The sequence below is a fragment of the Erithacus rubecula genome, assembly GCF_903797595.1.
Source record: "Erithacus rubecula genome assembly, chromosome: 9".
In the NCBI taxonomy this organism is placed as follows: Eukaryota; Metazoa; Chordata; class Aves; order Passeriformes; family Muscicapidae; genus Erithacus; species Erithacus rubecula.
Genome location: NC_136660.1, coordinates 34,366,155 through 34,378,590, shown reverse-complemented (window position 1 = coordinate 34,378,590; position 12,436 = coordinate 34,366,155). Strand labels below are relative to the sequence as shown.

The window sequence follows — 12,436 nt, the reverse complement described above, 5'->3', positions numbered from 1 at the left end:
ATTCCCATCACGGATATCCCGCAGTGATTCCAGCAGGGATATCCCGCAGTGATTCCCATCACGGGTATCCCGCAGTGATTCCCATCACGGATATCCCGCAGTGATTCCCATCACGGATATCCCGCAGTGATTCCAGCAGGGATATCCCGCAGTGATTCCCATCACGGATATCCCGCAGTGATTCCAGCAGGGATATCCCGCAGTGATTCCAGCAGGGATGTCCCGCAGTGATTCCAGCAGGGATAACTCGCTGTGCTGTCCCAGAGGGGCACATTCCCGGACAATCCCGGATTCCAGCAGGGATATCCCGCAGTGATTCCAGCAGGGATAACTCGCTGTGCTGTCCCAGAGGGGCACATTCCCGGACAATCCCGGATTCCAGCAGGGATATCCCGCAGTGATTCCATTACGGATAACTCGCGGTGCTGTTCCAGAGGGGCACATTCCCGGACAATCCCGGATTCCAGCAGGGATATCCCGCAGTGATTCCAGCAGGGATAACTCGCTGTGCTGTCCCAGAGGGGCACATTCCCGCACAATCCCGGATTCCAGCAGGGATATCCCGCAGTGATTCCAGCAGGGATAACTCGCTGTGCTGTCCCAGAGGGGCACATTCCCGGACAATCCCGGATTCCAGCAGGGATATCCCGCAGTGATTCCAGCAGGGATAACTCGCTGTGCTGTCCCAGAGGGGCACATTCCCGGACAATCCCGGATTCCAGCAGGGATGTCCCGCAGTGATTCCAGCAGGGATAACTCGCTGTGCTGTCCCAGAGGGGCACATTCCTGGACAATCCCGGATTCCAGCAGGGATATCCCGCAGTGATTCCATCACGGATAACTCGCTGTGCTGTCCCAGAGGGGCACATTCCCGGACAATCCCGGATTCCAGCAGGGATGTCCCGCAGCAGCAGCAGGGAGCAGCAGAGCGCTGCGGGACGAGCGGCGATGAACGCACGGAGAACATCGACATTTACCCACTTCAAACAAAACTTTTGTTCTGCCCTGGGCAATCCTTGGCCGAGTTCCTTGGAGCAGAACTGGTTCCATTCCCTTTACCATGGGCTATTCAGAGTGTAATGCCCACACCCACAACATCCCGACCTCTGGAATACGGCAATATTAACATTCCTCACTATCGCAAAAACTCACAATTTATTGATGTGTTTCACTTGGGCTTCGTGACTCGGTGCGGAAAGGTGCAAGTGAAAACAGTTCCAGCCAAGACAAAAAAGTCTACACGCTCTAAATTAATACTTTGGCTAAATAAAATCAGGTTTAATGCATTTGTCTTTACAAAGTCCCAGCAGTAAATCAGTATCTGCTTTCAAATAACAACACAAGTGGTTCCCGCTGTCCAGAGATCCGCGTCAATTAAGGACCAAAAGGAGAAGATTTATTCTTTATTATAATTTATTTATTATTAATTATGATTATTTATTAATCTTCTTGGGGCTGTAGTGTGCAGGGCTGATGCTTGTGGGTCCCTTCCAACTCAACCACTGTGCGATTACTCCCTCTTTTAAGGTAATTTATGATTCGCTGTCGGGGCTGGTTTAGCGGCCGCAAGCTGTGATTTTGGAAAAGGAAATAAAAAGTGTCTGCTTTGAAATCTCCCGTGTCTGAAATCTCAGGGTCTGCTCTGAGACCCTCTCCGTGCCCCGTGTGACTCCGAGGCGCCGTGAGGGAGGCGCGGCCAGAGAGCGGGACTGCTGCGGGATCTGCTGCGGGATCTGCTGCGGGATCTGCTGCGGGATGTCGTGCGGAATGTCGTGCGGGATGTCATGAGGAATGTCATGAGGAATATCCTGCGGGAACCGTCCCCGCTATCCCGTTTCCCACCCGGCCCCTCTCCCTCCCGCCATCATGGCGGCCCGGGGGGCGCTGAGGGAGCGCGCGCCCCTCCCGCCCCCGCCCCGCCCCGCAGCGCCGGCCAATGGGCGCGCGGCGCGGCTCTGACGTCACGGGCGGCGCGGCGGCGCAGCGCGCGGGCGGTGCCGCGGTCAGTGCGTGCCCGACCGCCCGCCCGCCATGTCGCGACAGAGCCCGGCCGAGGAGAACCTGCAGGGTAAGGCCGCGACAGCGCGGGCACCGCGGGCAGCGCCGTGCCGGGGGCACTGCCCGCCTCTGCCGGACGGACCGGCGCCGGCCCGCCCGTGTCGCGATAGTCGGTGGCTGCGGTAGCTGTCTGTGGCAGGCGGGAGGCCGGGCGGATCCGCCTGTGGGCACGGGCCGGGTCAGGCCCGTGTTAAATGGCCGGGAAAGGGAACGATCGCAGCGCAGGCACCGACAGTCGCGATTTAGGGGGCGGGATTCCGCCTGGTTCCCAGCTGTGTGTGGAGAAAGTGCCGCTTTGCAGGGCAGGTACCCCGTGTTGGGACCCCAGTGTCCCGGCTTATCCCGTCCCGTGCTGGGCTTTGCTCTGCTGGCGTTTCGGCTCCATAAAAACACAGCCGGGCTTTTCTTTAAACAATGACACACGGCCTCGCTTATCTTTAAACAATGACACACAGCCTCTCTTATCTTTAAACAATGACACACAGCCTGTTCGGGTGCTCTCCGAAGGGAGAAGGACAAAAAGGCAGAATTGTAGATCTCGTCCTGTGTGCTGGCGCTGCTGCAGCCCCAGCCCTCGCCCTGCTCGTTCCTGCATTCCCGGCCAGATTTCTGCAGATAAATCCTCAGTCTGAGCTCTGGAGGTGGCGATGGTGCTTTGGTGGCACCTTGAGCTCCCGCAGGTGTCGGGAAGGGCTGGAGTGGCTCTGGACACACACTGCAGGCGCTGTCACATGCGGGAAAATCCCAAAAAACCCGAACAACAACAAACCCCTCCCAGGGAGAGAGGCGTCTGTCCCGGACTCGGGGGCCTGGAGGGTTTTATCCAGTTTCCTGCAGTGTTTTATCCAGTTTCCTGGGGTGTTTTATCCAGTTTCCTGCAGTGTTTTATCCCGGTTTCCTGCAGTGTTTTATCCCGGTTTCCTGCAGTGTTTTATCCCGGTTTCCTGCAGTGTTTTATCCCGGTTTCCTGCAGTGTTTTATCCCGGTTTCCTGTAGTGTTTTATCCATTTTCCTGCAGTGTTGTATCCCGGTTTCCTGCAGTGTTGTATCCCGGTTTCCTGCAGTGTTGTATCCCGGTTTCCTGCAGTGTTTTATCCATTTTCCTGCAGTGTTTTATCCATTTTCCTGGGGTGTTGTATCCGGTTTGTGCCTCGGGCTGTGCAGATGCTGTTCTCTGTATTTCAGAGCTCTCATGCTGTCTCTGCACACGGGGCAGTTCAGCTTTCTGCTGTCCCGGTTTGATTTTGGAGCCCTCGCTGTCCCCCAGCCAGGATATCTGGGGTATTTTCTCTGAAGTTCCTCTGCACTGGTTTCTCCCCAGCTCTCCTGCAGCTCCAGCTGTTCCAGCTGTGCCTTTATTCCCAGCCAGCACCCCTGTCCCTGCCTCTCCCATTCCCTGCTGCCTCCTTAGACATCCTGCCCCAGAATTTGGGGAGTTCCCCCTGCTCTCCTCCTGTCCTCACCGTGCACTGCTGTGCCACAGTGCATTCCTGAATTTGGATAATTCAGGTGTTTTCAGTCCCCTGAGCTCATTTCCAGGGGGATGGAGGGACAGGACACAGGGAATGGTTTCCCACTGGCAGGGCTGGATGGGATTGGGGCAGGAATTGTTCCTTGGATGGGATGGAATTCCCAGATTTGCTGTGGCTGCCCCTGGATCCCTGGCAGTGCCCAGGGCCAGGCTGGACACTGGGGACAGTGAAAGTGTTCCTGCCATGGCAGGGGGACACTGGGGGGGGATTTGGGGTCTCTGCCCACCCAAAGCATTCCAGGATTCTTCAGGGGAGGGACCGGCACTGCAGGGAGCTGTCCCTGCCCTGGAGGGAGTTGTTTTCCCTCCCTTAGGAAAACAAAGCCCATGTGACTGTGTTAAATATACTGTGAGGAGCAAACCCATGACAGCCCTTGCCACACACCCGCTGTTGCTTAACAGCAGCACTTCCAAATGGGACTGGAAAAAGGCTGCACAAAGCAGTGCCTGGCCTCTGGAGCCCAAAATACTTTCAATAAAGGGATAACAGCTTTGGCAGCAAAAGTCCTTATGTTATTTTGACTGCCACCTATGTTGAGCAATAAAAACAGGATATATCCCAAAATAAAAGATCTGTATGTGCAGAGAGAAACACAATGTACTGAGCAGCTGCTGCCCAGCCCTGTGAGCCACCCCAGCTCCAGTTCCTGACTCTGCATTCCAGGCTGGTGATGGGCTGGAGGCAGGGCTGGCCCTGGGTCCTGGTTTAAGGACAGATATCTGCCAATAAAGGCAGGAGCTTCTCTTGAAATGGAGAATGGAACCCCCTCCTCCAAATTATTACAATTTGGAAATTAAGGGGCTTTCAGGCAAAGAGATGGGAATAGGAATAACAGTTCTTCACTAGGACAATTAAAATAGCAATGCAGTGTTACACAGAACAATCCCAACCCTGCCAGAGTCAGAATCCAAGCTGGCACAGTCAGTCAGTCAGGGTGGTGGCACAGTCCCATTCCATGGTGCTGCATCCTCCTGCAGGGGCAGATGTGGTTCAGCTGGAGCAGTGCTCCTGGAGAAGGGGCAGTTTCCTCTGAAGCTCCAGGGATGATGTGCAAGGCTCTGGTTTTCCTCTGGAATCCAGTGGAAAGAAGGTGCCTTGGTGTCCAAAATCTCAGTTTTTCTCTGGGTAGGAAAGGCTTGGCTCCTGCCCTGGCTGGAGCATCTCCCATGGGATGATGGAATTTTATCAGCCATGCCCTGGGACTCAGTGGCCATGAAGAGGAGATATCTCCTGGAGGGAGGATGGGCTGTGGGAAGATAAAGATGATTGCCCAGCTGGTTTAAAGATGGTCCATGAGCAGATAATGTGTGCCAGGAGATCAGGGGCACTGGCCCACCTTCAGCAGATGGGACAGAACACACACTGCTGGGCACACCAGCCCAGCAGGGGCTGAGCTCTGCCTTGTGCCCACAGGCTCCTGGGTGGAGCTGCACTTCAGCAGCAATGGCAGTGGCAGTGGCAGTGGCAGCTCCGTGTCTGGGGGCAGCCAGGAGCAGGTGCCAGCCTCGCTCTCCATCCACAACGGGGACATGGAGAAGATCCTGCTGGATGCTCAGCACGAGTCGGGCAGGAGCAGCTCCAGGGAGAGCTCCCACTGTGACAGGTGAGCAGGGGGGCACTGCCAGGGACAGCAGGGGTGTGCCAGGGACACCAGGGTGTGCCAGGGACAGCAGGGGTGCCAGGGACACCAGGGTGTGCCAGGGACAGCAGGGGTGCCAGGGCCAGCAGGGGTGCCAGAGCCTGAGACACAGTGTGTTCACATGCCTGTGTTCACATACATGTGCCTGGTATGTGACACATTTACATGGCTGTGGGTTTTGGGTGTGCTGTGGTTTCCATGTGAGCACATTTCCAGGAGTGTCACACAGGTGACACTCAGGCAGTGCCATTTGTTGGATTTTGATGGGCTGTGTTTAGGTTCTCCAGCCTAAATGTGTCTGGAAGACCCCAGAGTGCAGGAGTCACTCTGCAGAGTGGGATGTGGAGCTGCCTGGCTGGGGGGGATTCAGAGCAAGCCCACTGCAGCCCTTGCTGGCTGCCTGTGCTGGGGAGCAGCAGGAGTGTGGGCAGGCTGGGGCAGCACAGGTGCCATGGGAAGCTCACTCTGTTTCTGTTTCTATTTCTGTTTTTGTGTGCAGCCCCCCTCGCTCACAGACCCCCCAGGACAGCCACAGAGCCCTGGAGATAGAGAGCCACAGCAGTGGGGAGAAGAACAGCTTCCAGGTAAGGTCTCTCAGGGGAGGGGGCTGCAACACAACTCTGCAGCTCCAGGAGCCCTGGCACATCCAGGCTCTGCTTGTTCTCACACCTGGGGGTGTTTGGGTTTGGTCTTTCCAATCTGTGACTGAGATTTTTCAGAAGGGTTTTTCTCTCCCTTTGGCTGCTGATGGGTACATTTCCTGCATCCCCCACCAGTGCTGAGATGCACCTCCACCAATTTAGTAGGAATTTTAAAAGTTATTTTGACAGCAGCAAGAATTTCTAGAGTCATTTAAATATGGCAAAAATACCCAATTCCCAAGCCCTGCCATAGCTTTGATCCCAGGCATTTTAACAATTAATACCAAACCTGAGTACATGCTGCTTTGGAAAACTCCCTGTTCTTTCTGACTGCACTTGGGAGGTTTGTTTACCTTGCAAGGAAAATTGATGAGCACATCTGCAACAAGAGTGGGGGAAAGGATGTACATTGACCATATTTAATCAATATAGGGCTTATTGCAGGATGACAGGCTGAAATCTGAAGTCTTCAGTGTAATAAATCAGCTTTTAATAGGAAAAAAAATACTTAAAAACATTTTCAGGAAGGAAGTAATTCAAGGAGGTGAATTTTTCTGCATCATTTCTGGAACTCCTGCCAGACTCCAAGGACCCAGCTTTGGCTTAGCTGAGTGTGGTACTGCAAGTTAATTATTACTGGAAATTATAATTTTGATATTGTCAGAAACACCCTTCAGCTGTTTTAAAGATCATTATTTAGACTTTGAGAACAAATAACCCCAGGTTAAAAAGCCATGAGAATCCCAGCTGCCTGGACAGTTTTATTTCCATCCTGTGTGTGTCTGTGCTCAGGGAGCTGCTGGAATTCTGGGAGCAGGGTCTATTTTTATCCCCAGCCTGGCAGTGGAACGGAGCCCAGCTGAGCAGGAGCTGTGCCCTGACTCAGCATTTGTGCTGGGGCTGGGGGCTCTGGGAGCTCCCACCTGCCCAGGCTCACCAGCTCTGGGATTATTAGCCAGGAGCTGGACAGGGACATTGAGTGACACTGCCAGCTCTGAGCATGGCATGCGGGGTCACAGTGCCCAGTGTCCATCAGAACTGGGATAAGGGATCAGGGATCAGGCAGGGATCCCAGTGCCCATCAGAACTGGGATAAGGGATCAGGCAGGGATCCCAGTGCCCAGTGCCCATCAGAACTGGGATAAGGGATCAGGCAGGGATCCCAGTGCCCAGTGTCCATCAGGGCTGGGATCAGGGATCAGGCAGGGATCCCAGTGCCCATCAGAACTGGGATCAGGGATCAGGCAGGGATCCCAGTGCCCAGTGCCCATCAGAACTGGGATCAGGGATCAGGCAGGGATCCCAGTGCCCATCAGAGCTGGGATCAGGGATCAGGCAGGGATCCCAGTGTCCATCAGGGCTGGGATAAGGGATCAGGCAGGGATCCAAGTGCCCATCAGAACTGGGATAAGGGATCAGGCAGGGATCCCTGTGCCCTGTGTCCATCAGAACTGGGATAAGGGATCAGGCAGGGATCCCAGTGCTCACTGTCCATCAGGGCTGGGAACTGGGATCAGGGATCAGGCAGGGATCCAAGTGCCCATCAGAACTGGAATCAGGGATCAGGCAGGGATCCCAGTGCCCATCAAGGCTGGGATAAGGGATCTGCCAGGGCACATATGGGATATGGGATGTGGTTTGCCATTCTCACCCACTCTGAGCATGGATCTGTGAGGGGCATGGGGAGGGTGTCAGGGCTGGCTGGGCAGTGGGGCTGGCTGGGCAGTGGGGCTGGCTGGGCAGTGGGGCTGGCTGGGCAGTGGGGCTGCAGGGCAGTGGGGCTGGCTGGGCAGTGGGGCTGGCTGGGCAGTGGGGCTGCAGGGCAGTGGGGCTGGCTGGGCAGTGGGGCTGGCTGGGCAGTGGGGCTGGCAGGGCAGTGGGGCTGCAGGGCAGTGGGGCTGCAGGGCAGTGGGGCTGCAGGGCAGTGGGGCTGGCTGCTGGGCAGTGGGGCTGGCTGGGCAGTGGGGCTGGCTGGGCAGTGGGGCTGCAGGGCAGTGGGGCTGCAGGGCAGTGGGGCTGGCTGGGCAGTGGGGCTGCTGGGCAGTGGGGCTGCAGGGCAGTGGGGCTGGGCAGGGGCTGGGCACTCCCAGCTGTGCTGGCTGATGGGTGGCTCCTGTTTCAGTCTGAGGAGGATTTCCTGGAGAGGAGGAGGGAGGTGGAGCGGCTGCTGCGCAGGAACGCGGATTGGATCTGGGACTGGTCCAGCCGGCCCGAGAACATCCCACCCAAGTGAGTGCAGAGAGAGAGAGAGAGAGAGGGAGCTGCTGCAGCCACACACAGCTCACCTGCCTCCCCCAGACCCACAGCCCACACACAGCTCACCTGCCTCCCCAGACCCACAGCCCAGGCACAGCTCACCTGCCTCCCCCAGACCCACAGCTCAGGCACAGCTCACCTGCCTCCCCCAGACCCACAGCTCAGGCACAGCTCACCTGCCTCCCCCAGACCCACAGCTCAGGCACAGCTCACCTGCCTCCCCCAGACCCACAGCTCAGGCACAGCTCACCTGCCTCCCCCCAGACCCACAGCTCAGGCACAGCTCACCTGCCTCCCCCAGACCCACAGCTCAGGCACAGCTCACCTGCCTCCCCCAGACCCACAGCCCACACACAGCTCACCTGCCTCCCCCAGACCCACAGCCCAGGCACAGCCCAAACACAACTCACCTTCCTTTCCCAGACCCAGCCCAAACCCAGCTCACCTTCCTTCCCAAACCCAGCCCACCTTCCTTTCCCAGACCCAGCCCAAACCCAGCTCACCTTCCTTCCCAAACCCAGCCCAAACCCAGCTCACCTTCCTTTCCCAGACCCAGCCCAAACCCAGCTCACCTTCCTTCCCAAACCCAGCCCAAACCCAGCTCACCTTCCTTCCCAAACCCAACCCAAACCCAGCTCACCTTCCTTTCCCAAATCCAGCCCAAACCCATCTCACCTGGCTTCCCCAAACCCAGCTCACCTTCCTCCCCACCCCAGGGAGTTCCTCTTCAAGCACCCCCGGCGCACGGCCACGCTCAGCATGAGGAACACCAGTGTCATGAAGAAAGGGGGGATTTTCTCTGCAGAGTTCCTCAAGGTTTTCCTCCCATCCCTGCTGCTCTCTCACCTGCTGGCCATTGGACTGGGGTAAGGTTCAGTTGAAAAAAAAGTAGATTTTTTAACTTGCTTTCTTGGAGGCCTGATTCCAATTCCCAATTCCCTCTTTGTCCAAGATGGGTGTTCAGGAAGTGCCTCCTGCCTGTGGTATTGCTGGATGGTTGAAGTTTTCTGATTTTCTCCCTCGTTGGGAATTTCCCAGAACAATTAATGGGCAGGGAAGTGAGGAATTCTGTACACTGAAACACACAACACTTGGTTCCACTGGAGATGAGACTCTTAATGTCACAACTGGAGATCAGCAAAGGAAAAAGCTAATATTGAATAGATTTCAAAATTCCACTGACATCGATGTAAAACTATTTAATATTATTTACAGTTGTGTAATTGTGTAATTCTAAATTCCCTCCTGGAATGGGGGATATATTTTTTAATTTCCCCCTGGGAGGGATGGGGATGTGTCTGAGACCTTTTAACACGATGGAAGTTTCCTTTGCCCATCAGCCTGGAGGGAAGTGCCAGCCCTGAGCTGGGCAGTGCTGCCAGAGCAGGGCCAGTCTGGGCTGGGACTGAGCTCTGGAGCAGTTTGTTCCTTATTTCTGGAGCAGTTTGTTCCTTATTTCTGGAGCAGTTTGTTCCTTATTTCTGGAGCAGTTTATTGGTTGCAGTGACAGTGCTGCTCCTGCTGGGAATGGCAGAGGCAGTGGCCTGGCAGGGAGGGCAGAGGGTGTCCAGCACTGACCAGGGCGTGTCCAGCACTGACCAGGGCGTGTCCTTGCAGTGCCCAGGGCGTGTCCTGCACTGACCAGGGCGTGTCCTGCACTGCCCAGGGCGTGTCCAGCACTGCCCAGGGCGTGTCCAGCACTGACCAGGGCGTGTCCTTGCAGTGCCCATGGTGTGTCCTGCAGTGCCCATGGTGTGTCCTGCACTGACCAGGGTGTGTCCAGCACTGCCCAGGGCGTGTCCAGCACTGACCAGGGCGTGTCCTGCAGTGCCCATGGTGTGTCCTGCACTGCCCATGGTGTGTCCTGCACTGACCAGGGCGTGTCCTGCACTGACCAGGGTGTGTCCAGCACTGACCAGGGCGTGTCCTGCAGTGCCCATGGCGTGTCCTGCCCTGACCAGGGTGTGTCCAGCACTGACCAGGGCGTGTCCTGCAGTGCCCATGGTGTGTCCTGCAGTGCCCATGGTGTGTCCTGCACTGACCAGGGTGTGTCCAGCACTGACCAGGGCGTGTCCTGCAGTGCCCATGGTGTGTCCTGCACTGACCAGGGCGTGTCCTGCACTGACCAGGGTGTGTCCAGCACTGACCAGGGCGTGTCCTGCACTGACCAGGGCGTGTCCTGCAGTGCCCATGGCGTGTCCTGCCCTGACCAGGGTGTGTCCAGCACTGACCAGGGCGTGTCCTGCAGTGCCCATGGTGTGTCCTGCACTGCCCAGGGTGTGTCCTGCAGTGCCCAGGGTGTGTCCTGCAGTGCCCAGGGCGTGTCCTGCACTGCCCAGGGTGTGTCCTGCACTGCCCAGGGCGTGTCCAGCACTGACCAGAGTTCTGCTTGCCCCCAGGATTTACATTGGCAGGCGTCTGACCACCACAGCTTCCAGCAGCACCTTCTAGAGGCACCTGGCAGGAGGAGCTGGAGCAGAGACTCAGCTGGAGCACGGGAGGTGCAGAGGAGGGGGAGCTGGTCGTGGCGCCGTGTGTGTGTGTCCTGTGTGTGTCCTGTTTTAGTTTAGTCTAAAAATGGGAGGGGAGCCCTGGAGCTCCCGTGTCACATAGAGCCTGCTGGATCAGTCCCTGCTGGATCAGTCCCTGCTGGATCAATCCCTGCTGGATCAATCCCTGCTGGATCAGTCCCTAGAGCTCGTGCAGATGCTGTAATGTCCCTTAGTGCTTTGTAGTGAAGTACCTGAGAATTAGAGCAGCTCTGTGTTGAAACCAGCCCCAGCTTTCAGCAGCCCTTGTGCTGGGCCCTGTCCCTCCCCTGTGCTGGGAGTGTTGTCACTGCAGTCCCCACGGGGAAGGGGAGCCCAAGCCAAGAGTGGCCTTAGAGATTGATCCGGGAATTCCCAGGGCTGGCGCCGGCCCCGGGCTCTTTAACTCTGGCAGTTGTTGGTTCACGTTTTGGGAGGTGGAAGGTGTTGAGACACAGTGGGAAGAGATGAGCACGTGGGTAAAACTCCATCAGTTTGTCCTAGTTCAGAGGTAGAGTTTGGATTTAGTGCCTACTAAAAGCTGCTTTTGCCAGGACATTTCTTGAAGCCCTAGCAGTTACTCCAAGTTCTCTGCTGTACCTACTGCAGCTTCACAGGCTTCACCTGTCCCTGCACACCTGCACCTGCCCCAGCCCTGGGCACAGCAACACAGGCTGGCTTCTCCTTGGTTTTTACTGAATGCAATGCCTTTCCCTTCAGTGATTTTATCTTATTTAATGAGAAAATGAATGTTTGCCAAAATACCATGTTTTATATATTTAAATAAAAAGGTTCCTGGTGAACTCGGAGTGTCCTCATTCCTTTTTCTGCAGTAATGGTTGGCAGGGGCTGATGAGGCCCTTGGCTTCTCCCTGCCCCTTTCCCACAGGTCACCTCCTGACATGGAATTGAGAAGCTTCCATGGAAACAGCATCAAACAAAGCTCAGCAGGCCCTGGGTGAGCCTGCACTCCCCGCACACACACACAGGGAGGAGCTGGAAACCTGAATTGTTGAGGCTGGAAAAGCCCTGGCAGCCCATCCAGCCCAACCATCCCAGCACTGCCCCGTGTCCCCAAGTGCCACCTCCACACAGCTGTGCCCTTTCCAGGAAGGAATTTTTCCTACTCTCCACTCCAAACCTCCCCTGAGGCTGGAGCCAGGAGCAGAGGTGGGATCAGAACCCCCCAAATGTGGGACTGAGAGCAGCAGGTCCCTGTGGGGAGGGAAGGGGTTAAAGCACAGTGTCCCCCAGCTCCTTCCTCCTGGGGTCTCAGCCTGGGGCAGGGCTGGCTCCTGCTCAGGCACAGCTGTGCTGCACTGTTCCATGCTCCTCCTCATGGACGGGGATTTTATTTGAATTTCAGGGCATGATGATCACTGAGGGCTGAGCCGTGTCCTCCACCTGCACTGGGGGTGCAGCTCCCACCAGTGTGGGACTGCCCAGATCCCAGATGGGTTTGGGGTTCTGCCCCATCCCCTTCCTCCCCTTGCCACGGGTGGGGGCACAACCTTCCCCTGGACCAGGGTGCTCCACTAGGCTGCAGTTTCATCCAACTTGACGCTAAAACCTGGTTTTAGATAAGAGGATGAAAATTCCATGAGGAGTCAAAAGCTCACTGAAAGCAAAGGGATACAGAATAGGAGATTCCAGCCCATCCTCTTCACTGATCCAAACCAGGCAGCAGCCCTGGCCCCTGCACCCACCCCAACTGCAAACCCCCCTGGGCTGGCCCATCCCCTCCCCCAGGGAAGGAAAGGTTGTCAAAACACAGGGAGCACG

General features: G+C 56.4%; 1 protein-coding gene across 2 annotated transcripts; it reads left to right on the top strand.

Annotated features, from left to right (window-relative positions):
* The first annotated feature begins 1,940 nt into the window (after nt 1-1,940).
* BNIP3 (BCL2 interacting protein 3) lies at nt 1,941-11,457 on the top strand. Of its 2 annotated transcripts, XR_013775071.1 has the most exons (7): nt 1,941-2,068; nt 5,004-5,193; nt 5,729-5,813; nt 7,993-8,099; nt 8,843-9,550; nt 9,617-9,816; nt 10,466-11,457. XR_013775071.1 is itself a non-coding variant. In XM_079312123.1 (6 exons), exons 1-6 carry the CDS (start codon nt 2,032-2,034, stop codon nt 10,575-10,577), a joined length of 621 nt encoding a protein of 206 aa, XP_079168249.1. In that variant the 5' UTR covers nt 1,941-2,031; the 3' UTR covers nt 10,578-11,457. The 2 variants fall into 2 exon arrangements, 1 of the variants encoding a protein (XP_079168249.1); XM_079312123.1 differs by lacking the exon at nt 9,617-9,816 and having other exon boundaries at nt 8,843-8,992; nt 10,526-11,457.
* Nucleotides 11,458-12,436: the final 979 nt, after the last annotated feature.